Consider the following 27,109-nt stretch of genomic DNA (forward strand, 5'->3'; position numbering starts at 1 on the left):
CCAAGCTCTGCGGTCAGCAGCCTGGAAGGCCTGTGCTCCTCTGCGGTCTACCAGGTGAGCTGTCAGAGTACCAGACACGAAGCCTGCATGCGTTTCCAAAGCTTTGTCAAAACAGATCCACGTCCGTGAAACATGACGGCATTGACAAACGGATATTTTCCAATGGGAAACCCTTTTGTCAGGTAATTCCTGACGAGCTCTCACCAAAATCGCTGCCTGTCACGCTCACCAAGTTTGGGCTGTTGCATAAAGCCACGTTGCATGAGTTGCGTGTAAAAGGTAGTTTCTGGAAAGGGAGCTGAGCCAGTTATTGAAGAGTTTGCTCCCTGTCTTGGTCTCTTAATTAGAGCTAATTCTTGAGGCAGCTTGTCCTCTAGGAACTGGGCATAAGCCAGAGATACTAGGAAGAAGGTATTGCTTGTGTGCTATTTGACCACCTCTGTTCCAGGACTGAACTTTGTGCATAAAATAATTAACTCACAATTACAAGATACCTACATTGCATCTCACTGCTTTCTCTTCCTTTGAGATGCCAGGATATAAGGCCACAGACACTGACTGACTCGACATAGGGGTCAGACAAGGTTCCTTGGGTGAATTTGATATCTTTTATTAGACCAACCCAAATGGTTGGAGAATAATTATTAAGCAAGCTTTCGGGTTCAAAAATGGGTGACATTTGTGTCAGAAGTAGGAACAACAGTATTATGCTAAAGAAAGCGTGGTCTCTTTTACTAGAAAGGGTAAGGGGGAATTTTTTTTTTAATGGTAGAGGTCTAAAATCTCTGTCTAGAGATGCTTCGTAAGCCTGAAAATGAACAGAAAGCACAAACTGATGATTTATGCCTTCAGCCGGGGTTCCCAGTCAGCTTGCCTAGAGACGCAACTGCTCCAATTTGCACATCTAATTAATTGTACCAGTGGAAAATGCAGCTATAAGTTGGGCCTGCAAAAGGGAGCCCAACCTTTGAAAACATCTCATTCTTCCCTCTTTATGGCAGCATGTCTCTAGCAGAAAATTTGCCACTTCCTAGTGAGGTCAGTGGAGTTGCATTGCTTTGTGCAAGCTGAGAATATTTCATAGATTTCATAGACATTAGGGCTGGAAGGGACCTCAGAAGATCATCGAGTCCAGCCCCCCGCAAAGGGCAGGACGTCAGCTGGGGTCATAGGATCATATGGTTCGCCGTGTGCTATATCAACTGGAGCTGTGTCCACATACGCTGAGCAAAGGTTGCAGGATCTGGCCCATTCCAGGATCAATACCAGTGAAGGCAGTGGGCATACTTCCATTCATTTCAGTGGGTTCTGAATATAGCCTTCTGGGCAGACGGGGCAGGAAGAATTCCAGTACAGATGTGGGGGATTTCTGCACAGAGCAAAAGAAATTCACAGCAGGGACTGGCGATGACAACATTTTTCACTGAATGCATTTGCTATTCTTTAGTTTTGGGTGCTCAGGTCAGCACAGAGTAATAGCTGTATCCAACTTTAGCCCCTGAAGTCAGGAGAGCGGCATTTTTGGTTCTTCCTGCATGCCTTCAGGGTGCACTTGCATCACTTCTGAACCAGAAGGGTCAGAAGCTGAGCCCAGAATCACAGGAGCAGGGACTTAAAAAATAGCACAAGTCTTGTTATGTCAGAGCGAGAGCTGGCAATGCTGCAGGAGCAAGGCTTTGATCTTCACTTAACGAACCACTCACAAAGTCAGGATTGCACCAGTGAAGCTAATGGCTCACAGCTGATGCCGTTTTTGTCAACAATTTTGGAGGAACAAGCTTGCGTTTGTCTCCAAAATAAGAAGGAAAACCGAGCGAGTTGGAAAAAAGAGACAGTGAGTCATTTTTCCTTTTAGTAATCAAAGAAATGTGATGCTTATCTGGGTGGTGCCAACGTCTGCCCTGGCTGGAAGAATGACACGGGACAGGAATAACTGATGGGTGGAAAGAGAGAGAGAAGATGGCCAAGTCCTTGGGAGGACCTGAGCAAGGCAGAAAGACAAAGCGGCTGTGTGCAATTCACCTGCACCCTGAGGGCACGTGCGGCTTTTCTGGAGACACAGAGATCAGAGTCGGAAAGAAACACAGTGCACATCTGTAATAAGTTCCTGCCTCTGGATGTGGACAGCTGTAGTACAGGCCTGCCTGGTTACCAGAGCACAAGTCTAATAGTGAACTATGGCTCTTCACCTCCTGAACCTCTGGGGCTTTCGGTTTGTAGCACTACAGTTAAGGTATAATCCTCAGCTCACTCTTTCATGCCCCCCACCCCTTTCTGAATTAGGCCCCATAGGGCAAGTTCAGTTCAGAGTGAACAGGTGCCCCAGGGCTGACATTGGGAGAGTTCCCCATTTACACCTGGCTGGATTTGTCCCTAAATGGCTCATTTTTTAATGAGCCGCATTTGGTTGCCTGTCTAACAAGCACAACTGCACACACAAACAGATGTTCAGACTAACCTCTGGCTCGGTGGGCCTGCACGCATCTGCCCTGTACATGCAACTGTGGTAACTGGGCATGTCGGTCAACTCAGCTGGACAAGCACAGCTTTGAAAGCAGGCTCTAGCATCCCACTCTGGGAAGCTCCTGCTTCTCAGGGATACCATTTCTCCGGCGGGCGTTGAAGTACCTGTCAAACCACAGCCTTGGCCTTTCTTCTCATGCACAGAAATCTCATGCACAGGCAAGCCCCACTTAGCGCTCTTAATTAGTTCCTGAAAGAACAAGCATTAAGCAGAATAGGGTTAAGCGGAATAAGGTTAAGCAGAACAGCGTTAAGTGGAACCAATTTTTTTTGACAAACCAAGATGGTGACACAAACAAACTGGCGCTAAATTGCACAATGAGGCTGTGCACTGCCAGTGAGCTGAGGCGCTAGTGTACACTCCCTGCTGCCAGCTGTACGATGCCTGTAAGCATTATACCGAAACTCACTGTGTACTAACTGGAATTGGGTATCAATGTAAAACGAGCATTATAATGAAATAGCGCTAAGAGAAACAGCATTAAGTAGGGGTTGCCTGTATTTCTCTGTTCCTCCCTCTTTCCAGTAGTTATTTGTCCTGGGGAAGCCCCCTGGTCTAGTTGGAGCCCCTAAAGGGCCTTGGCCATGTCCTTCAGTGGGATGAAACTTTGATTGTCTGCCTGACTCAATCCATCCCTCATCCCCTTCCTTGTTGCCTTGTTCTCAGCCTCTGCCTCCATCTCCCCTTACTTCCCTGCCCCCTACTCTAATAGGATCCCCCAATCCTTTGTCTTGCCATGAGATGTCTGCATCCCACCAGTGATGCTGCTGCCCCCGATGCCCAGACACCTCAGACCAGCGGCTTGGACCCCACCGGGTAAAAATCCAGGTGAGAAAGCATGCAGGCAAGGACTTGCAGCAGCCGGGGCAGGCATCCTATATGATGTTCTCTCAGCATCTCACCTCTGCAGTACTCACAGCTCCGCCGGCATTGTGCATTTCCAGCTTATCTCAAGCAATAAAGCACAGTGAACGCTGGGAATGGAGACCTCATGCAACGAGATGGTCATTTATCTATTTTACCTCAGCTGCTGACTATAAAATGTTATCAGGGAGCTCAACCAAGTCATATACAAGAGAGTAATAAATAATGCTACAGCTTTTTTTATATAGATGACATAGGTGCCTTGTGTGCAAAGGCCTCTCAGTATCTGACAAGCAGAAAATTTCAAGGCAAACAGATAGCCCAATAAATAAGTAACAGAGGCAGGGAAAAAAGGAGAGAAAATGAGAAACCTGCACAGGCCTCTTTCCACACACATGGAAGACTACAGTCAAAGACAAAATAATGTCCAGCAACCTGGCATGGTTTATCCGGTGTGTACCGCTCTAATTCTTCCACTAAGCACTGATTTTGTAAAAACACTGGTTATCCTCAGTATTTTCAAAGAAACTTGATATTCTCCTTCTCTGTCAGGTCCCACTAATATAAAACACACAAGCCATTTCCACCTGAAATATTAAAGTGTTGAGTTTCCTAGGATGGGATTTTTTCAGTGTTATAACAGCTCCTGTACCCCGCACCAGAACTTTGGACTCCAAGAAAGAGTTGGGTTTTTTTTAATGAGAAGCAAAAAATAGAATGGCAAATGCAGGATTTAGTAGCAGATGTTACCTTTAGATGGATGACTGCTAATGATGCTGCATGGACATCCTCTTCATTAGTAGGAAAAGCAGCATAGCATTGCTTCAGAGTTTTGCTGACAGGAGCAAAAGGCAGTGCAGGTTATGCCCAGGGCACAGGGTGAGAAACCCAATCTCCTGGCTCTAGCCCTGACTTGGCACTGAGCTCTATAAAGGGCAAGTCACCTCACCTCTCTCAGCCTCTGCTTCCCTTCTTGCTTCTTGTCCATGTGTTTGCACTGCAAGTAGAGACCGGGATTTAACATGCAAGCAGATGAACTATTTACTAGGAGGTAAAAAGAGGGCAGGACTTGGCCTCACATCTGCTGATCAGTAGTGACAGCACATGTGCACACATTTACCCCACAAGAGATGAAAGTTAAAACCATGATAGCTTATTCCTCAGTGAAAGCTGCTTGTTTAGCTTTCACTTAACTGCAGGATAAGAGTGTACACATGAACTGCTGCTGCAGTGGGATAAACCTGTGCTCTCTTCCACCTCCCAGTAAATCATTTGTCATATATCTTTACTTCTGGCCATATCCCTTCCCTTACTAAACACTGCCTAGCACAATAGGGATGGATTCTGGTTGAGGTTACCGAGATACAATTTGGTAGCAAGAGGAAAAAGTTAATTCAGTTCTCAAAGTCTGGAGTCAGAAACTCCAAACTCCTAAGGTGGATGGGCATAAAACAAATCCTGACATGCCAGTTGGGTTTGGATATTTTTCAATAAGGTTGAATGGCAAATAAACTAGAAACAAAGGTTTAAAAGCAGATGCTACCGTTAGTTAGATGGATGACTGTTAATTATCTACTGCATGGACATCCTTTCCATTAGCAGGCAAAGCAGCATACTACTGCTTCAGAGTTTTGCAGATGGGAGCAAGAGGCAGTGCAGGCTACGGCCCAGGGCACAGGGTGAGAAACCCACCCTGTACCCTCGTGTCTCAAAGTCTGGAGTCAGAAACTCCAAAGTCCTAAGATGGATGGGCATAAAACAAACCTTGACATTCCAGACAGGTCTGGATATTATTTAGTAAGGTTCGATGGCAAATAATCTAGAGAGAAAGGTTTGCAAGGCAGGAAGCTAGCCACATTTCCCCCTGCACTCTCTTCTGAGTTCCTGGCTGAAATTCAAGGTGTCAACTTATAAAAAGGCTTAGGACCTTTCTAACAGAGGAGAAACTGCCCCTTTTTAGTGTCGCTGCCACAGGAGGCACCAGCAAAAGGCTTTCAAGCTTTCACAAACCCAAATCCACACCACCCGCACCCCCAATCCAAATCCTGATCCAAACCATTTTACCATCCCGTGGGAGAGGCAGTCCTATCCTGGGCCAATTCATTCAATCTGCTGGAGTCGTTAACCTGTACGGTTGCTGATTCGGAGAGCGGCAATGGGGTCGACCTCTCTTCCTTTTGCTTCGGAGCTGCCCAAACGGGGCTCGTTTGCAGAGCCTGTTGTTATCCAGCATCCTAAGTCAAGGTAAGTCAACCTTTTTGCCTGGACTATTTTCACAGCTGTTGGCAATTGTGCCTGTTCCAAAATCTCAATATCTTTTAGACTACTACTTTCTGAATATCCGGCACAGACATCTGCACGGAGAGCTGTTTAGCTTCCTACAGACAGACCTGCTGCCCTTCCATGACCCCATCCAAAAAGACCTAAATATAAATGAACCTGAAGGTATGTATAATTTTGTGTGCGTCTTCCCTTGGGCTTTTAAAATAAGGGAGGGAAAGAATTAAGAAAAGAGCTGCTTGTTCTTTTATGTCGTCCAGCTTGCTGACCCTGGCTTCTGTCAGTGGCACTGCTACATATTCATGGCATCCCTTGTCCTGCATTTTTCATGTTACATTTCTCCCCACCCCAAATTTGCCCAGCTAAATCCACGGTAGTTCATGCAGAAAGAGAACAGACATCTATGTGAGTGTTTATATGTGGGTGAGTAACTTAAGCTAATATATTCCAGGGCTGATAGCATTATCCTCTTTGCAGCCAGTGAGAATGAACAGGCCTCCATCTGTACAGGAGATTAGTAGAATTACTTATGACTAATTATGACTTGGAGGTTTTAAGAGTGATGCAGATAGTGCAGTGATGTCCTGATTTTTAGGGGCAATATAATTGGGAGACGAAAATGGTGCAATGGCATTTTAAAGCGCTCATCATCCATCTCATCTGTATAAAAAAAAAAGTGACATCAGGATAAGCAAATGGAAAAAGACCAGTATCAAAACCCAAAGGGATGAAAGGAAATGGAGAAATGCACTCCATAGGCCAGTATTTATCCAAAATTACATTCATGCCACCTCCTTGCCAAATCAAGAGCAAGGACCAGCCTTTCTGAAGACGACAGAGGTTATTTATGGGAACGAAATAAATACGGTGCCCAATAGGACACCTCGATACAAGAGTTTAATTTCAAAAAGCAACTCCAGCTACATTCAAAATCTAACGTATTTCACAAATCGCATCAGTCCAAAAAAAAAAAAAAGAAGTACAGCTAATATAAATGGCCAATGAATAGAGGCCACTGTTTCAAACCTGGCACAGTGACACCTCCAAGGAAATGAGATGAAGTTCATCGTCTGGTTATGAAGTTTGTCTGTTGAAGGAGGGGGAGGGAAGCACAAAAAGCTCACTTCATTTGAACAAACCCTTTCAAACAGAATGCACTATATCATGAGCTCAAGTGGAAACGTGTCTGGCAGGGATCGTTTGGAAAGTTGTTTTTGGGAAGTTGAATGTATAAAACTAAATTTAAACTCCGGGCTGGCACAGCAGGTTGTGTGTGGAGCAATGCTACGCTCTCAACACTTCAGGAGGTGTTAAAATGGTTTAAAACTCACCTTTCCCCACCCCCCCAAAAAAAGACTGTTGTGATTTGTGTTGAAACATCCTCCACTTGCCTCCCTTGGTGTTTTGGGAAGAAATGAAGTAAAGACCAAGAAGGAAGTATGCAAGCAAAGTATGTCTCTAAGGCGTTGCCGCATTCATTCAAATAATTTCCCCCTATCTTTGAAAAGCAAAGCAGATCTCCAACAAGTTACAGCAAAGACTGAAAAAACAAGGGACTCTGGGTGCCCACCGTGACACTGCAAAGGGGGTGGGCGCTCTGCATTTTCTGAAAATTAGGCCCCGTTACAGGTGTCTCCTATTGTGCACACAAGAACGGAGGACCTCTCTACCCAACAATCACCTTTAAAAGCTTTGGCCCATAGAGATGGGGCTAGATACTCTGAATATTCATCAGAAAAGAGCTTTCCCCAAGCAATGAACACCCTTAAACTCCAAGCCCAGCTCCTCCTTATTGGACCAGACCCATTAAACAACTGATGGCTGCTTTTGCTGCCACCTCCAAAAGGCAAAATTAAAGAGTCTCAGATTCCTGGATAATATCCCTACGAAAAATAAATGACGGGGTGTGGTGACACAGGAAATCAGAGTGGTTCTGGCTCTCCAAATTGAGTTGATTTCCACCCTAGGAAGCAGAAATTGCCCATTTTCCGTCTCGGGCCTCCACCCCCGGTTAGGTATGAAGCAGGCGCGCAGCTCCAGGCTCATGTACTTCTGCTGCATCAGCAATTTCTTAGCCAGACCTGGAGGAAACAACTTTCATGAGGTTAAAGAGAGCTTTGTCTACAAACCACATGAATTCAGTCCATATATCCGCGGCTCAGATTTTGCCAGACCAAGGGTACCGTTCCGTTACCCAACTACTTTTCTTATGGTGCGTATATCAGATACACATCCAAAGTGATGCGTGTTTCTATTGGAGCATGACTTCTCGCAGATCCATCCTGTGGACACGCCGCTTGCCTTGCACACATCCTTCTCCAGCACTAGCACTAGGCAGTCAGGAAACTTTTAATTTGCACAAAAAAAATCTTTTCATTTGCAAAATTCGCTTGGCCACCTGTCCTACCAATGGCTTTGAGCAGGAAAAAAATCTGCTGCATGATCGCTCAAGTCCTCATGCAAAACCACGGGCTGGGATTCAGGCAGGCTAAAAACACACGCACCAGTACAAACCAGCATGTGGTCCCGCTGAAACGTCAGAACCGCTGTATGACAAATAACCTCGATTAGGGACAGAGGTTGATACAAGAGTCTGGCCTCTTCAGCACCATTCATTAACCTCAATTATAGATAGGATCCCACACAGCAGGATATAACTCAGTTCTCTTTTTGCTTCACTTGCAGTATAATTAGATACAAAACAGAGGGACTTTAACTTCAGAAGAGAAATGTGTTTGAGGAGAATGCTAATGCATTATTTTTATCTTGAAAGAAATGTCCCAACATTGACCATGTGTGCATATAACCCTCCAAGGGTCTCCAGAAATAATTGCCTGACAAGTATTGCTGCAAAGAAATTGCTGCTTCTTGCCTCCCTTCCCTTCACCAAATGAGCACCACGCTTGGAAACTTCGAAGCTGAGATTTTCATTTGGGATTGTATCCAAGCCCTAATAGTATTAGGTCTTATTGACTTGTAGAGACTTGCTGCAGTTGCAAGGAGGATCTACGCCAACTCTTCCCTCAGCAGTCTTCACCTTTTGATGTCATTTTCTAGGGCAGACTCCTGCATCCTCTGCTCCAGATACAAGACACAAGATACTTTGGCATACAGCTCTAGTTCTCCCAGGCAGGAGAAATTCTGATGCTGTATAATTTACCTCTTTCATCTAGGGGCTCAGAAATTATTTGGGGGAAACAGGGCACTTGCCTAAGCATCTTGCTACATAGAAACCTGTTAAATAAGTAGGGCTGAGCAACTAAGCATCCCTTCTCTGTTAGAATCAAAGAAAATGAGGGTTGAAGGCACCTCAGGGGGGTCACATTTAGTCCAACCCCCTGCTCGAAGCAGGACCAGCCCCAACTACATCATCCCAGGCAAGGCTTTGTGTAGCCGGGTCGTAAACACCTCCATGGATGGAGAGTCCACCACCTCTCTGGGTAACCTGTTCCAGTGTTTTACTACCCTCCTAGTGAGAAAGTTTTTCCTAATATCCAACCTGAACGTCCCTTGATGCAACTGGAGCCCATTGCTCCTTGTCCTGTCATCTGCCACCGCTGAGAACAGCCCAGCTCCATCCTCTTTGCAACCCCCTGCAGGGAGGTGAAGGCTGCTATTCAATCCCCTCTCAACCATGTCTTCTCCAGACTAAATAAACCCAGTTCCCACAGCCCCTCCTCGCCAGTCATGTGCCCCAGCCCCCCAACCATTTGGCAGCTGCCCTGTGTAGGCGAGATGAGGTTGTTCCCATCTCCTGGCGTGGGCATGTACTCAGGAAGCCAATGGACCTTCTCTAAGGCTAATTCTCCGCCAAGTTTCAAAGGGAGTTAGTCCGCGCAGGCAGGCGCCCCCATGAGCGAGCCTTTGGGACAGGCCTTGGTTGTGCCACCACCAGGAAGGAGACTCACAGCAAGGACAGTGCTGGCCAGGTGCCCGATGGTGAAAGCCTAACATTAAAAAGGAAATAAAAAGGCAGCTGCTAAGTGAGCTAAGCCCCTTATGTAAGGAGAGAGGATTCAACCTCTTGTAGCACAAAGACTGTGTCCACACGGCAATGCCCTCACTGGACAAGAGTGGGCTTGAGCCTGCCTTCTGGAAGTGCTTAGGTTTGACTTCCTCATCTGCTGTGAAATGCTAATTGAAGTCAACTCTCCTGCCTGGAGAAAAGGAGCTGTTGCGCTCCTGGTTAAGGACGCTCTTGGCATCTCATTCACCTTTCCACTCAGCTCTTCTAGCCTCTCATGACAGCTTACCAGCCCAGGCTACAAAATCTACCAATTCTTCCTCTACCGTGACAGCATATAGTGATGATGACGGTGATGACGATGATGTGAACTATGAAAATCTAGTGCTGTGTTACCCACCAGAAATCACAAATTCCTGGTCTTGGTTTGAGCCAAAAACAACGATGCAGATCAATCTAAATCCCTTCTGAACTCTTCTCGGTTAAACACTAGCTCTAAAAGCATCTACCTTGTTTGAAATCATATTTATCCTGAGAATACCACTGTATCTATGTTCCTTACTGTATCTACGCATGTTCCTTATTTCTTCAGTTGTCCAGTCAAGTAACCCAAGCATGCTCCAGCTATTGAGATGAGAGACACTGTGCTTCAAACCAGGGATCAAAGTGCTTCTCCGTGTTCACATGAAGTGTTTGTTGATAAGACCATGGATTTCTTTCACCTCTGGAATCAGACCGAGCATGCAATCCAGATGCCTGTTGTCGCTCTTGTGGAAAGGATGGCTTTTACATCTGCATTAAGCACCTGCTCCATTCCCCGTATTGAGAAAAGTAAGAGGGAGAAGTGCACCTTTATGTCACGAACTGCTCTCTAAGGGATTTATCTAGTAGTGGCAGTCATACCTCTAGGTAGATTTCTACTTGCAGCGTTCCTGTGAGCTAGGGAGTCACTTTTATCTCATTGTACACACGGGAGGATGAGACACAGAAGTTGAGCAAGTTGCCTGTGTTACACAAGAAGCCCACAGCAGCAAAGAGATGAACACAGGTCTCTTAATGAGGCTGTTGCCCTAAACACTATCTGAGAAACCAGATCCTATACGAGACCGGGCTCACTGTTACACAGGGGTTTGTTCACTCCTGTGTCGCTATAGCCTCAGGTCACGGATTTCCAAGCGAACTGGACAAGCATAGTGGTGAATCAGGCCATGACTGTCCGTGCAGTTGCCACGTTGGCAAAAATCAATCAATCTTTTTTTTTATTTTTAAACTGGATGCAATCTCTCATAAATTCCCCAGCATTTGAATGTAGGCTGATGTGATGCATCATTTACACAACCCCCAGGCAGGAATGGTGAGCACGACTGCTCAGCCACTGCTTTGATAAATCCTGGATTGTGACTGGAAAAATCCCAATTTATGAATTGATGGGTTCAGCTGCTCTGCTTTGCATTTGCTAGAGGGAAGGAGACAGGTATGCCCTGACTTCACCATGTACTCTTGGAGTTCGAGGCTGTTTACTTGCCAAAGCATCTCATGGCAGCCCATCCAAAAGGACCACTGGCTCTCCAGCCTTGAGGCATGGCTAGGGCTCCATACCTGCTAAGTGTAAGCCCAGGAAGGTCAAGAAGCATTTTGCCATTTGAAGACTAGCTGCCAAGAAGGCTCCTTTTAAGCCTGAGGTCAAGGCATTCTGCTTCTGGCTACCACAAGCAGACACCCCTTAATTGCAGCTTGGATGATGAGCAAATGCACATGCCATGATACACCTATGGGTGCTGAAGATGCCTCCAAAGCCGGTGTTGCCAGCATCAGAGCGCAAGACTTCAAACTGAACGAACAGGGATGCATGGGACAAGCAGAGCCTCTGCATTAACCCTGCTTCTCAAAGTTGTCCAAATGTTTCTTTCAAAGCCTTTTTAGAAAAAATAGAGATGACGGGCTTGCTCTGAGAGCAATTTGTGTTGGTAAGAACTTGGGCTTTGTCTTCATTAGGATGCAGCAACAGCTGAGAAGGTGGATCTGGCAATATTTATATGTTAACGAATCCCAAGGAAGCGAGATAGTTCAAACGATCCACCCTTCGTGTGCATGGATGTCAGGTACATGCAGTGTATGTGCCCAGGTGATGCATCGGTGCAGGTACCATAAAAGCGTTCGTGTGCAAGTAGCTGAAAGGGGTTCATGTTCTCCTACTGAGAAACCCTGCCCTCCTTTTAGATCTGCAATCCACTCCTGGGCACAACAGGGATTTAATAGTTCAAGCAGATTCCTTAGGGAATACAGTAAGGGAAGATTTTCCACCTATCGTGACTTCCACGTGGAAATTGCCTAGCGATGATTACGGAGAGAAGGCTTCCTACACACGGTACCGTCTGCTAAAACGTAACATTGAAAACAAGAATCTGAAATAATCAGCCTTGCTTTAAGAAATATTTGTAAGCTGCAGTGCAATCAGACAAAGCCTCTGTCTTATCCTAGGGGAATAAATACATATTGCCAGGCAAGAAAATAAATAATTCCAAGCAAGAATTGGCTCTGAGATGTGACCGGAGAACACAGGACTTGCACAAATGTTGCTGCATTTTTTGTCTGCAAGACAGCTATAAATGGAGTAGTTGGGGGAGTATTTGATAGGGCATGCCTCAAAACCCAGTGATTTCAAGATTTCAGATACTGGTCACCTTTTCATGGATAACAACCGTTTCATGACGCAAAGTAAAATGATAATATGATATATCATGACGGTGCTGTTCTGGAAACAAAATAAATGATGGGAAAAAAAAAGCCCCCACAGGCAGTTTCTTCTGCCACAGCAGTTAATGGGAATGCAGGCGATGTATGGAATAAAACCTATCCGGTTTTAAAGTACTAACAGCAGCTGAACAGCCTCTTGAAAGACACCGAATGCATTGAAAGTCACTCTCAGGAAGAGATTTAAACATTCAGCTTCTAAAATGCATTTTACATGGCAAATACCTCCCAGAAAATTGACTTTACCCAGTGAGCACACAGTCCCAATTAATTACTTGAAACGGAAATATTAAACACTACCTCCGACTTGTAGCTTTCAAATCTTAACACTAGGGATGTTTGAGATGTAGCTTCGGCACGATGCCATGACTCGCTCTGAACCCGCTGCTTTTATGAACTGCCACTCGAACTGCATTATCTACAGCATGCACGCACATGCACGCCGGTCCAGGGAAGCACACAGGTGAATTTGGGAGTTCCCTCCACATCATCTTGTAGCCTGTTTGCAAAATGCAAAAGATGGCCAGGGGGTTTACCTGATAAACTTCTCTCAAGCCACACCATGTTCTCAGCACCTGATGGCAAGCTCTCACTCTCTCCGTGTACCACCGTCTTAACGTGGAGACTGTCAAGTTCCAGACAAACCGGCTCCCGCTGAACAGCAAGTCCTCTACGCCACACATGAACACTGAAGCCATGATCGGCTCTTTTGGACTCTCTTAGGCAAACCCTCTTCCTGCCTTGCTCTGCTGCTCACTCAAATGCCTGACGTTCGAGCAGCTTCACTTTATACGGAGCAGGAAGGGCAGGGGTGCTTTAAACGCCACCGTCAAACCTTCCAACAAACTCCTCTTTCACGGGGCTTCCTGGGCAGACTCGCAGACATGCCCTGGCGTTGCTTGAAGTCCAGCCAAGGGCTGCAGTAGCTCAGCCCCACCGGCAGCTCACACAGCAGCCTTGTCCTTCTTAACAGCTTATATAAATCTCGGTTAAGCTCCAGTAGCTACCACGATGTCTTCTAATTAAATTTTAACCCCTTTTCCATGAGCCCTGACAGCCAGCCCATTTATACACAGCTGGAAAAGAACGAAAGGAAAAAGTCCCAAGGAATCGTCTCCTCCCCGTTTCAATGAACTCGGCAGCACTACACGCATCCTCCGGTGCACGTATGCACACACACAATACACACACACATACAATTACACATATACACAATTACACATACAATACACACACATACAATTGCACATATTCACAATTACACGCACACACAATTACACATATACACAATTACACATACAATACACACACATACAATTGCACATATTCACAATTACACACACATACAATTACACATATACACAATTACACATACAATACACACATATAATTACACATACACACAATTAATACACACACAATTACACATACAATACACACGCACAATTGCACATATTCACAATTACACACACACACAATTACAAACACACACAATTACACAGCCACACACACATATACAATTACACATACACACACATTACAGCCACACACACACACAATTACACATATGCGCAATTACACATACAACACACACACATATACAATTACACACACGCACACACAATTACACACACGCACACTTCTTTCTAACTCCATCACCTCATTATCTGCCGTAAAGTGAACAAAGCTGTCACCAAATTTTCCCGCTTAATCTGTTGCTAAAATAAGACATTGGAAATACCGTTTTAAACACTTGGGGGAGTAACATACAGGGAAGGAAAAAAAAAATCAGAATAGCTCTTGCAGAAATAAATGCACCAACTTCTCCGTCAGCTCCGATCTGGGAAGACACAAACAAAGCGCAGAGATCACGTTACTCGATGCCTCCCTCTTGGATGTTGCATCTCGCCCACGTAAATGCTCAACACGCTGCCCGCCTGCTCAGGAGACACAATTTTGATCTACAGTTAAACTAACATAATCCTATTAACGCAGCACTCGCTGCAGGAGAAAAACAAAGCAGTGCACGCAAGCCGGGCCCTTTGCAAACAGCCCACGGTGAATAAACACTCTGAAATAATAGCCCACAAGAGAGTCGCTACGCTTGCCTCAATTGTCAGGGTAGAATTAAGCGGCGGCTCTGCTCTTCTGGGGCTTCAACCGTCAGCGGCAGAGAACTGCACCTTTCACTTGCTAGCTATTCCCTAGGAAAGGCGAAAGGGAGCAGCTCCAAGCTGGAAGGTGCCAAAGAGTAATTAATCTTTTTAAGAACGCTCACGGGATTTGGCATTTCCTAAGCCTGTTGGACAAAAGCTGCTGGGGTCCCCCATACCGCCGGCCTGTCTTTTCCTGGAGAAAGTGCTTCGTGTGTAGGTTTTGGCTGTAACCCCTAAGCACGCAACCGTGCTGTAAGGACGCAGCCTCCCTGCCCTGAGAAACGAATGGGAAGTAGCAGAGCGCATGGAAGAGTTTCCATGCAGAAGAGCTGCTGAATCTGCGCCTTTGGTAAGAGCTGGGTCCTGTGCAGATATTCGCCAGGGAGACCACCATGGTATTTTATCACCAGTTCATTTCACAGGCAGCTATTTTGATTGTGTGCAAAATTTAGGGAACTGCAAAACATTACAGTAGAAACCACACAAGTAGTCCTTTTGTGGTGCAAAATTTCTACCAGGAGGTACAAGGCTTTGACGTAGCAGAAATCACACAGGCTTTTTTTCCATCCAGCCTATCAAGGTCTCTATATAAACACAGTTGTATCAAGGTCTCGATATAAAACGCAGTTGTGTCCATTTTATTGCTGGATACATCGAGGCACAGATTAATTCAATAGCTCCCAGTAACAGATACAGTCAGCATCAAAACCACTGGATTAGAGTTTCTAGAGGAAGTCACTTAAGACCTAATCATTAAAAGACTCAACTTCATGATATAGCACCTAGGAAGCAGCTTCCAGGAGGTCCAAATGGAAAGGGGGGCACAACATGCCAAACAACATTAAAACAAACGGATCCAAGATCTTTCTTGGCCTTAGTTTTCCCCATTTTATAAATGTGGAAATGTCATTTCCCCTGGGCAAAGTCCAAACCTAGACCCCATAATCCCAGCCTTCAGCTCTGAGCATCGCTGTTCTGGCTTTATTACCTAGGTGGAATAAACCACCCTAACGTTTTCTAGTCAGGAATGTCTGCCCAGCAGAGAGCAGGAGGTAGGTTGATGCAACCCCACCAATCAAGGAGGTCCTAAAACACTACAAAAACTTTGGGTGTTGGATATGCTCAACAGCTGGTCACGTAGACTGTCTGAGACTCACCCACAGTTTCGGCCTCTCAGACGTTCGGTCATCCCGAACAAAACACTGGGAGAATGGTAATTACCTACTTTGTGAAGATGCCACCAAACTGAACTACAGAGCATTTATGACATGCCATTATTTTCAGTAGTTCTGGCCCTCGGGGTGACCGTGAACAAATTCCCAAGTCCTTTCATTTGCTCTTTAAATCTCAGCTTTAAAGTAAATGTCTAGGGCTCACGGCTATGCCCAAACCTGTCACACGCTGAAGACAGTGTACCCGCTGAATCTGCTGGAGCCTGAAACTCTAGTTCTGAAGTGTTGGCTGCCCCATCCACCTCAAAGGTGCCAATCCAGATGCCAGTAATACCTCATGAACGCTGACTCTGTCATTGTCCAGAGCATGCAAATACGAAAGAGGAAGGATGGATCATTTGAAAGACCTACGTTCTCCAAAGTGCTATTTCTAGGAAGTGCAAAAGATGCAAAGTTTAGAGACCAGGCTGTGGGAAGGACAACTTTCAAAAGTCAGGAAGTGCCTCTCTAGGCCAGGTGGCTTCTAGAGCATCCTTCTTCTCCACTGTCATATGGTATCAATGTCTCCATGTGTTTAGAGGTATGAAATACATTTCCATAGAGATACATCCTTCATATTTACATGCGTGTGCACATGCACACGCATCCACACCCTGTGCTTCCCTTTCTCAGTGAAACAGTCTGATGGCAAATATCCACACATAGTTGCTTCCAGTACCAGGGAGAAAATCTGTATTGGGATAATTGCCGTTCTCTAAGATAACACCGTCTCTGATAAGAACCAGTTAAAAGACTCTTTTATGGCATCTGTGCACAATGGTCTATTCGTCTCTGAGTTTAAACAGAACAGATAAAATGAGAAAAAAAACCCAATGCAATTCCATTTTCAAGTTCCAATTAAAAAAAAAAAGCTTTATATTTTAAGAAGAGGCCTAATAAAAGAAAAAGAACAACCGAATTTTGAGAAAGGCAACCTACCCCCCAACCCAATCTATTGAAAATTAAGATCCTGTTGTCTTCCCTGCCTTTTTTTGTTTCCCTTTCCACTTAATTACAGACTGCTACAAATGCAAACACAAGGGTTTTCACAATGAAGACGGCAAGTTTTTAAGTTAATCTACAGTATTTTGGTTAAAGTGGCTCTCCACAGGTTCACATGTGAACCTTCTCCCATTCCTCTACAATCCCTTTGGGCATCACCTTTGGGCTGCCTTGCTATACACACCTCTCTGGATGAGTTTAGTGAAGCTCAGAAAAGGAACAACCTGATGGAGCCACGCTGCCCCCAGCTCTGCCAATCACTTCCACCATCATTTTGTGCCCTCCAACCCCAGCTGCCCAACCCTACCAAACCATAGCTTACAGATGGACTGGTCATGGAGAATATACACTCATAGAAATGAGGGTTGATGGGACGTCAGGAGGTCACATCTAGTCCAGCCCCCTGCTCTAAGCAGGGCCAGTCCCAACTACATCATCCCAGTCAAGGCTTTGTCTTGTTTTGAAAACCTCCAAGGATGGAGAGTCCACCACCTTTCTGGGTAACCTGTTCAGTGTTTTACTACCCTCCTAGTGAGAAAGTTTTTCCTAATATCCAACCTAAACGTCCCTTGCTGCAGTTTGATCCCATTGCTCCTTGTCCTGTCATCTGCCCCCACTGAGACCAGCCCAGCTCCATCCTCTTTGCAGCCCTCCTGCAGCGAGGTGAAGGCTGCTGTTCAATCCCCCTCGGTCTTCTCTTCTCCAGACTAAATCAGCCCAGTTCCCACATCCTCACAAGTCATGTGCCCCAGCCCCCTAACATGAAGAAGGGCAAGAATCCTTTTCCCACCCTTGGATTCAGACACACAGAAAAAGACCTATTTGACTTCTCATTTCCTTCCTGGAGGAATGGGTGGTGATGGGCCGATCTGGCCCAGTGAAGTCTTGACTCCATCTACTCACCAGCCAGGGAGGCTATTTTAGCACAGGGCACGGGCGATGGCCAGCTCCTAATAAAGACTGGCAGCATGTTACTGCCTTGTGGGAGCGAGGAAAGAATCAGGATTCAGTAGGTGTTTGCACTTCACACTTCATCCTGCAGCTGCCCCTGGAGCACTACCCAACTCCTTGCACAGGGTTGTGCTAAGTCACCAAACCAGTCCATCTATGATACTCTGCACTTCCAGGCAATTCCCGATTTGCAAACACCAGGGTATCAAGCCTCCATACACTGCTCACATGGAGGGAATAAAGTCCGGGAAAGGTAAAGCACCTTTCCAAAGGTCACACTCGGACTCTCCTGCAGCAATGGGGAGGAATAAGGCATCTTCCAAATCTCTGCCTTGACATTAGCCATCCTGCCTACATTTAACACCATACCACTAATACACAGTTATCCATGTGCGTGAACTAGGAAGAAGGTAAAAGGCTATGAAATATCAGAGGGGGACGAGGACAGAGCATGGGCGGCAGTTCAAAGGATAAAAATGAGGCCATTTTTCTATTAAAAGGTATTCAATAAGAGAAGGATCAAAGAACGCTGCAGCTGGGGAATAAAAAGCAAAAGCCTCTGAACCATGAGCACAGCATTTAACATCAATGGAAAAGAAAGAAAGGGCTAGAGAAAGCTGAGGATGCAATGGGTTAGTTAAACGTGGTTTGGCAGAAGAGATTTTGGTGCTCTTTAGTGGCTTGATCCTGCACACAAGGAAATCAATTCCCGTTGTTCTGGATACGACTCAGAAGGAGCAGTAAGGGTCTACCTGAAATACATTTCTAGGTAAAATCCTGATCTCTTTTTATAAATGGAGACCACAGAACATACAGCAGGAGAAACCAGCATGGTACCCAAATGATTTTCAAAGGTCATGGTAAGCAGATTCTTGTGGGGAGGAGAAGAAGGGAGATTTCAAGAAAAGACATTGTAGAGGCATGCATCAATCTGAAGGGCATGGAGAAATGGAGGTCACAAATCTATTTGATCTTCTGCGTTGGAACAACAAGGCAAGGATTTGAGCTAAGGAAAAAGTGTGTATGACAAGCATTCAAGAGGAATGCTGCCCTCCCACCCCAAAAAGTTAACTTGCATTGCAAAATATGCCAGGTAGCACTAGGACCATCTAAACAATAGTTTAAAGAAAGGCGTTAGATAAGCATTACAAAGGATTACAAATATTAACAGCTAATAGGAGGGGATGAGCCTAAATGAGTTATTTGGCCTTCTTCCATGTTGGCACATCCCATGTTTACAGCTTAAGGAGTGATTCGGAAGTGCCAGTTAAAGCCAAAGACTTGCACCCAGCTAATCCAGCTGGTCTTTTGGGTTGAAAATCAAAGGCAGGCACACAAGCCCCGAGCCACATCAGCTTCCCCACATGTGCAGCTGGCTACTTAAGCACACAGGCCCAATAAACCACTTAGGTCGGCATGAACTTCTGACCTGGGGAAAAGCAGTTTACACCTTAAGTCTGAAGTCACATGTTAGTCACCGCAACACACAACCCATCGACTGTAGACACTGAAGAACATGGGTATCACTTTTCCCTTACACGTATGAAGCCAGAGACGCTGGCTGTTAAGTGGCCTGGAAAAATTTGAACCAAAAATTGGATAGGAGACTTCTTCTTCTTTTTTTTTTTTTTTTTTATATCACTTGCTCTCTAAACCTTCCTGAGAATTACTGAAGCCATGAAACAGAGAAATCCTGATCCTCTGAACTAGCACTAGCCCCTGATTCTCTGTGGTTAACAAGTGGTTTTAGATATAGATACGGTATTTTAAAACCACATGACATTACAGTTTAATAAATGCTCACACATTTCTTGCTGAGTGGATCCCGTGTCTATGTTTGCAATGCAGCGATCTACAGAGCAAATATGTATGTAGAGAACCAGTTACTACACAGCAAACGTATATACAGAGCTGCAAAGAAATGTAGATTGGCAATGAAATTACTGGAAATGCATCATGGATACGGCATAAAACTGATGTCCTGTGCAAGGCTGAGAGACAGGGAATTGTTTCATGGAGGATCGAACTGCTTCACAATTCAGTCATTCCAAAATGCTGACGTTCCCTGTGAAAGGAAATGGAGCTTAGTTCTGCATGGCGAACCGTGGTGGGGTTGCAGACCCTGGCAATCCTGCAGTCTATGGCTCTGCGACAGTCCTCATGGCAAGCTGCCCTGGCACTACAGAAGGCAAAAGCCTGAGCTAAGGGGCCAAGTGTGCAAGGTGTCAGGAAACTAGAGTGCTTCATGGCTCTCTGGAGCCTCTGATATTCCAACTTTGCAGAATCTGAAATCCCAATTAAGCAATTTTTTCCATTAGATTTTTTCTGACTAACGCTAGCTATGAGTCCATGTCCATAATTACACTCCCTTTCAAACGAAGATATATCATGCTTTCAAATTTGCCCAGCGAGATGCTGATTTAAACGAGCTTTGACAAGCATGGACAGAACCATAGGATTATCTGTGAATTAGGACTTCCTCTCATTGTCCTCAAGGCACACAGCTATCTAGCCCTTTTCCTTTTCTGCTTCCCTCCCCCCACCCCCCATAACATAATGCAATTAACCTCAAGGCAACAACCAAGCAGCTTTTTGGAAAACCTTTTGCCAAAGTCAAGTCCCTAATTAACGTCTTCAGAAAGATAAAAAGAAAATGAAGCCGTTAGCTTCCCGCCACCGGGCAAACAGGCAAGAACCGCTGCAGTTTTCTCTTTGCCCAGGACAAAACAGTTCCAGGGAGAAATGCCAGAGATAGCTCTGAACAAGCTTCTCAGCAAGGCTAATAGCTTCTCTCAAGTACTCCACTAACTTATCTGTATTGCTTCCGGGACCCCAGCTAGCTCATTCAGACCTAGCGTGTCTCTCTCTCAGCTGTGCTGGGTGGACATACTTTACAAGCCAAATACTATCCAAACAATGCAATGCGACTGTAAACGCCGTGGGGACTAAGGCCATCTACTGGGTTCTGGGTTTGTACAGCGCCTAGCACACTGGGTCAGGGTCTAGGACTGGAGCTCATCAGGATTAGCTGCAATACAGGTAATTATTCTGAGGAAAGGGGAGGGATGTGCAGTCAAGTAACAATAATCCCAGGGAACCTGTATGTGTTCATTTGATAAGAAAACCTAACTATAAATAACTACTCGGTGTTTGCTCAAGTTTGCAGCTAAGGGAAGTGTTCGTTTAGAGCAGGGGTTGTCAACCAGGGGTACATGTATCCATGCAGACAGCCGGGGGCCATGGGTGCCAGCTGCTCATGGTAGAAGGGGGACAGGGGAGGCATGGGGTGGGAGAAGCAATACCAAGAGCAGCAGTCACTGCGGCTGTCCCGCATTCGAGAACAGCTGCATGGAGGGGGGAGAGAGGGGACATCTACTGCATATATTCAAAGAAGAAACCAATATGATCTTAAATATTTCATGATTTTTAGACCAGATTCAAGATTTTGTGAATAAAGTCCCTTCTCCTTATTTGGTGTCTTGTGGCTTGCCTTTGGTGCCTTGTGGTGCCCTACCTGTCCTTGTGGCTCTGGGTTTTCATGGACTAGGGATAGAAATTACACATAAACCGGTAAAAGTGATTGAAAACTGGTTCAAATCTGTAACACAACAGAAGTTCGGTACATATAATGCTTTCAAAATGGCTGAAACTGGTTTAAGATAAACCTGGAGGGATGTAGAACCAGACTGAACTGATTTAGGTTAAATTGGTTTATTGAACTTCTGTCCCAGATCCCCTCCAGATTCAAGTCAGCTTGCAGTCCCCCAGCATCCCAGGATGCTTTATACCTGCCCACCTCGCAGGGTGGACAAGCCAGCCTTGGCCCAAGCTGTCTGCTCTAGTGTCCCCAGCTTTTGACCTAGGCCACTGCAGGCAGGTGGCTGCATTTCCAGAATCAAAAGTGAATATCTGTTCACTTGCTTATCAGTTCAATCTACGCAGCTTAGACTAACCTGCAAAGATTGAATCGATTCAGCCTTGGAAATTTTGGCTGTTTGCACTTAGCCATGGTGTTTAGTTTACCCAAGAATGGCACAGCTCTAGTGTGGTTTTAATGTAAAAAAACAATTCAATGTTATGTAAAAGCTACTTGTGCTTCTTTTTAAAAACCTAAAACAGCTTGTTCAGGCCCTTCAGGATGCCTGACCTTGGGACAAGCGTCTTGGTTGGCTTCCTCATTGTCGCACACGTTCTTGTTGACTTCCGAAACAAGAACAAGAACGAGCCCCCAAACTTCCAGGACTGCAAGTAGAAGCATTCACCGACCAACTCAGTGGGATGTCTCACCCCCGACAAAGTAGGAAAACCTATTCTGCAAGGGTCTGGGGGCTCAAAAGATATTAACGGGCTGGACCAGGATCTGAAATGTAGGTGCTCCTCTGACATGAGCTGTACAAAAGCTGTGAGTTGAGGAGTCCCCCCAGCACTGAGGTATTCCTGAAGTGTAAAGTATTTGCATCTCCAGGCAGTGATGTTCCCAGCCCTGCTGTTAAATGAGTTTTCTTTTGTTTCTTAAAGCCCCCGCCCGAATGGTTTACCTACAGTCTTTGCACTCCTGAATAATGGAACTGCTGGGTTTTTTCTTATTCAGGCCGAATACGACATGTGCAGCCTGTCAGCCACGAGCATCTCTGAAATGCAATGATAATTTACACAACCATATTATTTAAATATGCCAACTGTTATGTGCCTCCGACACACAGCTACACGGATTTCCTGCAATCTGTATAACAACACTATAAACTGCTTACCATTTCCAGTCAGGAATAGAGTATTGCTGCCTTTTCTCTCTATAAATGTTTAAGCAGGCTGAAGTCAGATTTCTTGAACAGCAAATTGTCTCACATTTGCTGTACAGCAATCACACCAAGCTGAGAGAGGTTGCTGCAAAACATGCACCCGCTCCGCAAATTCAGTTTAATCCTGTTTAATGTGATAGCCTCTGAGCCCCAGATCAGAGAATCATACAAAATGAGGGTTGGAGGGACCTCAGGAGGTCACATCCAGTCCAGTGTCCTGCCCAAAGCAGGACCAGCCCCAACAACATCATCCCAGCCAGGACTTTGTCTACCTGGGGCTTCAAAACCTCCAAGGATGGAGAGTCCACAACCTCTCTGGGTAGCTTGTTCCAGTGTTTCACCACCTTCCTAGAGAAAACGTTTTTCCTAATATCCAAACTAAACCTCCCTTGCTGCAACTCGAGCCCATTGCTCCTTGTCCTGCCGTCTGCCCCCGCTGCAAACAGTCCAGCTCCATCCTCTTTGCAACCATGCTGCAGGGAGCTGAAGGCTGCTATCAAATCTCCCCTTGGTCTTCTCTTCTCCAGACTAAATAAGCCTAGTTTCCACAGTCTCTCCTCAATAATCATGTCCTCCAGCCCTCGAACCATTTTCGTTGTCCTGCACTGGACTCTCTCGTAGTAGTTAGGGGTCAGAAGGGACCTAACTAGATCATCTAGTCTGACCCCCCGCCACTGGCTGGAGCACACGCTGGGATCACACAACCCCAGACAGGTGTTCATCCAACCTCTTTTTGAATTTACCCAAGGTAGGAGCGAGGACCACCTCCCTAGGAAGTTGGTTCCAGATCCTAGCCACCCTCACAGTGAAATAGTGCCTCCTAATCTCTAACCTGAACCTCTCCGATGTGTCCACATCCTTTCTGTAGTGGGGGACCCAAAACTGGACACAGGACTCCAGATGCGGCCTCCCTAGTGCCAAATTAAGAGGAAGAATCACTACTTTCCAGTGAGTTAGAAAGCACGAGAGAGAGATTTCCATCAAAAAGAGGGGTGAGGGGGCAATATGACAACAGGGAGCTTTTAGCCCAAAACTGTCATTTCCATTTTGGCCACTTACAGTTTTTCTTTTTAATGTGCCACCTTCTTTCCAGTTCAGAAAAGGGTGGAAAAGAAAGGTAGAAAAAAATATTTTTGGTGGGGGGTTGATCTCCAAAATGCACAATGTCGTGTTGCAAACTGAAATGAAACTGGTTTCATTAAAGAGACTCTATGAAAACCTTAAAACAAAACTTTTTGTTTTCCCCTCCATCTTTGTATTCTTTTCACAGAAGACTCCTGCCTTCTGCTAGCCCGCCCCAGAACAATGCTGATTTGTACTGGCTGCAAATCAGCGCCAATAATGAGCTTTACAGAATGCAGCCTTTCACATAAGCCCAAACCAGCCCTAGGATCTTGGTCCAGCAGTGATTCGGGGAAGATTGCCACCTCCTGCGTCACCGGTGGCAGTGTCTGTAGCACTCAGTGATGAGCTCAGCCCGCAGGTTGGGATGTCAGCATGAATTCACAAAGCGCCTCCTTCATCTAGCACAAGAACAAGGCTCTGAGTCCACAGATGGTTCCTCCTCTTCTCTGCCATTACCGAATACTCTGCAGAGGCTGACTTCATCACCGCACAGCAAATGCTTGCAACCCTGTCACCCGGCTCAGCATTATTCATCTAAAAAATGGAGTTTCTCTGCTACCAAACAGGTGGGTTGCAGGGCGATCTGCTCCTGTAAAGGCCCTGAGGCCAGCCAGCTCCATTCAGAGACAAGGCCCCTACAAAGCAACGGGTGTTGAAACATAGCAGAGGGGTTTCTTAGGGGATGCAAAGGGTCGAGCAATTCCAACGTGACAATGAAAAAGCTCAGCAGAAGGGAGGAAGGAAGCAGGTAGGTCAAAGATGCAATAGGAACAGCCTTCAGGTCAGGGAAATGCTTTGCTTTGCATTGGAAGACTCAAGTGTGCCATGAAGGAAGGGCTGGACCAAACTTTGAGTGTTGTGATTAATCCTTTCAGGGCAGGGTGAGGAGACAGGCCTGCTGCCTACAAGGTGGGAAGGGTCTTCCTGCTCAGGGAAGGTGCTTATTTATTAGGGAAAGCAAACCTCTCCCCATCCAACTCCACCCCAGAAGGAAAGAATCTGTAGGGGCCACTTTGCAGGATTCAATGCAGCGAGTCTGCTGGCTTCCAGCTTTGAAAGGCACTGGGTTTTCATTGCCTTCCCTTAAGCTGTCCTAGAAAGTCTGCCGTTACCCAGCAGTCCCAAACAAGGGCAATGGCTTGGTGCTTCACTAGGTATTTTTCCATCTAATGGCCACAATCCTGACTGCTCTCTGGCAGTATCCACAGGAGTACAAGTCAGCAGAGGCGGCACTGGCTGCCCTGTCCACTTCCCCCGGCATCAACACCTGAGCGGAGCAGGGCCAGTGGAAAACACCCAAATGTTTCTGTGCTGACAGCTTTAAGGCAGCCCCTTGCCTGGCCAGCACCGCTCCGATGACACAGGAAATCATTCTGCACTTCAAGCCGCTCCCAGACACATCTGGAGGAAGTCAGGGAAAGGCAGAGCGGGGTGGAGGGGAAAGCGGTAGCCCCTACAGCAGCCGTGACAGCTGCTGGGGGATGTGAGGGGCCCTCAAGAAAATGACAACTCCTTTGAATGATGGCCTGGAAGAAGCGCTCCGCCGGCTTCAGGCTGGGCTGAGAATGGGGCGTTTGCATTGCTCCCCAGCTGGGCTTCATTTATCAAAGGAAATGATTCACCGCATGCCAGGTTGCTGCCAGGCTCCAGCTTGCACCACGGAGGCACCGGGAGCGTTCTGCCTCATTTACGCCCAAAACTAGCATATTGCAGCTGCACCGTGCCAGCCTCTGTGGACATGGCACCGTCCCGGGCTCAAGCACCATTGCACAGGGCTAGGCAGCATGCACAGCTCACCTGGATGGTCTGATATGCTGGGAAAGTTTATTTTAAAATCGCTGGAAGATAGTGGTGCGGGAGACGGGTCACAACTCGTCTAGGATGTCTGGTAGAGGCAGGTGTGGTTTGCCCCTAAAGCTCTTCCACTTCTGAGCCTTAATCCAATGAAATCCTATTCTCACCTGTGGAGCCGACAACACCGTTGCCAGCTCCGGGGAACGCCAACGGAGCTGGAGCACAAAAAGCCTTGGTGCGATATCTTGCCTCGCTCTGTTCCTCCTTTCCCTGCCTCTTGGGGAAGAGCAGTGCCCAGAGCTGCTGCAGAAGGCAGGTAAAGCCTACCCCTATATATCTAGAATAAAAAATATCTGGTGGTGGAAGGTGGGGGGGATAATCCGAGCCCGTGTAGGCCAGGCAGAGAGGAGCACAGGTGCACGGTTACACGGTGCAGGGGTGAAGCAACCAGAATGCCCCCGCTCGCTGTAAATCGGCAACATCACCCATCACATGCACGCTGCCCGCAGGCAGGGGTGCCAAATCAGATGGTGCCAAACCTTAAACAGCTCCACAATCAGGAGACAAGCCTTTGAACATTTTTGGGGTCGAAATTCCAGCTTTAGTGTTCAAGACTTTGGTGCAACTGTCGGCACAGTCCTCATCCATTTCTGGCCAGGACAGCTGCATTTTGCTTAACTAACTATATCCTGCCCCACCCTTAATTCCAATTAGAGGGTGGTGGGACTCTTCATTTCTTGTCCTAACACCTGCTGTTAGGCCCTGCCACCTCCTCTCCAGAGTTACCTGCAGCTCCGTGGGGAGATGCAGCCATTCTTGTATGGCAGCCTACCAAGGCTGCGAAATTTTGGGGGTCTTGAAGTGACCGTGTAAACGTAAGGGATAATTGCCATGGTTTGTTCCCCCCACAACAGGGATCTATTGCCTCCCTCTTCCCCACTCCAGTAAAATCTAAGCATTGTGGAGGACTTGGCTGTTGAACTAGCTGGATAGCAGACTTGCATCCACACTAATGCACCTAGAAGCAGCGGTTTGCTATAATTTTTTCTGCTCTCCTTCCAATACTCTGCACAGCAGAAGGAGGTTTCTCCAGCTCTCCCCTAGTCAATCATCCTGATCTGAACCTCAAGGCACTTGCCAAGAGAGGCTGAACCAGCCAGGTTCCCCCATGCCCGGCAGCATCAATCCTCTGCTCCTCCTGACATCGTGCCTTCTCATACCACCAGTGAAAAAAGAGGCAGCGTTTCCAACACTTTGGATCAGCATAAAATATTAAAGAGAGCCCGAAGAAGTCAGGTAATTATATTTGGATGGAGTATTTCACGGCAGATACAAATACGTGAGGAGCCTGAAAAATCCAGGGCTGCCCCTTGTTTTATGATTATTTTATAGCCTCATCAATCTATGGCAAATGGGGTGGAATTACTATATAATCTAAATAGCAGGCCCAAATCTACAGCACTGCACCAGGAAGCATAAATGAGACTGTATAGTTCAGCACTGGGTGTGATGTATGTAGTTGTGAAGGCAAAATAACAGCCCCAAAATGCACCACCGTTTCCTGACAGGGAATTGTTAAAGAGTGAATAAAGGGTATCTGAGCTACTATAATGATCTGCTCTCTGCAGTCATGCTCTCAGGATGACAACCCTGGGATGAGGAAGCCTTCTGAATAGCCGTGACTC

General features: G+C 46.2%; 1 protein-coding gene across 6 annotated transcripts in view; it reads right to left on the bottom strand.

Annotated features, from left to right (window-relative positions):
* FRMD4B (FERM domain containing 4B) overlaps window positions 1-27,109 on the bottom strand; it is a 163,153-nt gene that overhangs the window by 86,706 nt on the left and 49,338 nt on the right. The window contains exon 1 of one of the 6 annotated variants that reach the window (XM_019499735.2): window positions 12,923-13,211. The exons of the other annotated variants lie outside the window; for them this stretch is intronic. Within the exon in view, the coding sequence (XP_019355280.1) occupies window positions 12,923-13,084 (162 nt within the window). The 5' untranslated portion in view covers window positions 13,085-13,211. Of the gene's footprint in view, window positions 1-12,922; window positions 13,212-27,109 lie in introns of those variants that run through there. 6 annotated transcript variants of the gene reach the window in all.

Source organism: Alligator mississippiensis, chromosome 12, assembly GCF_030867095.1.
Source record: "Alligator mississippiensis isolate rAllMis1 chromosome 12, rAllMis1, whole genome shotgun sequence".
In the NCBI taxonomy this organism is placed as follows: Eukaryota; Metazoa; Chordata; order Crocodylia; family Alligatoridae; genus Alligator; species Alligator mississippiensis.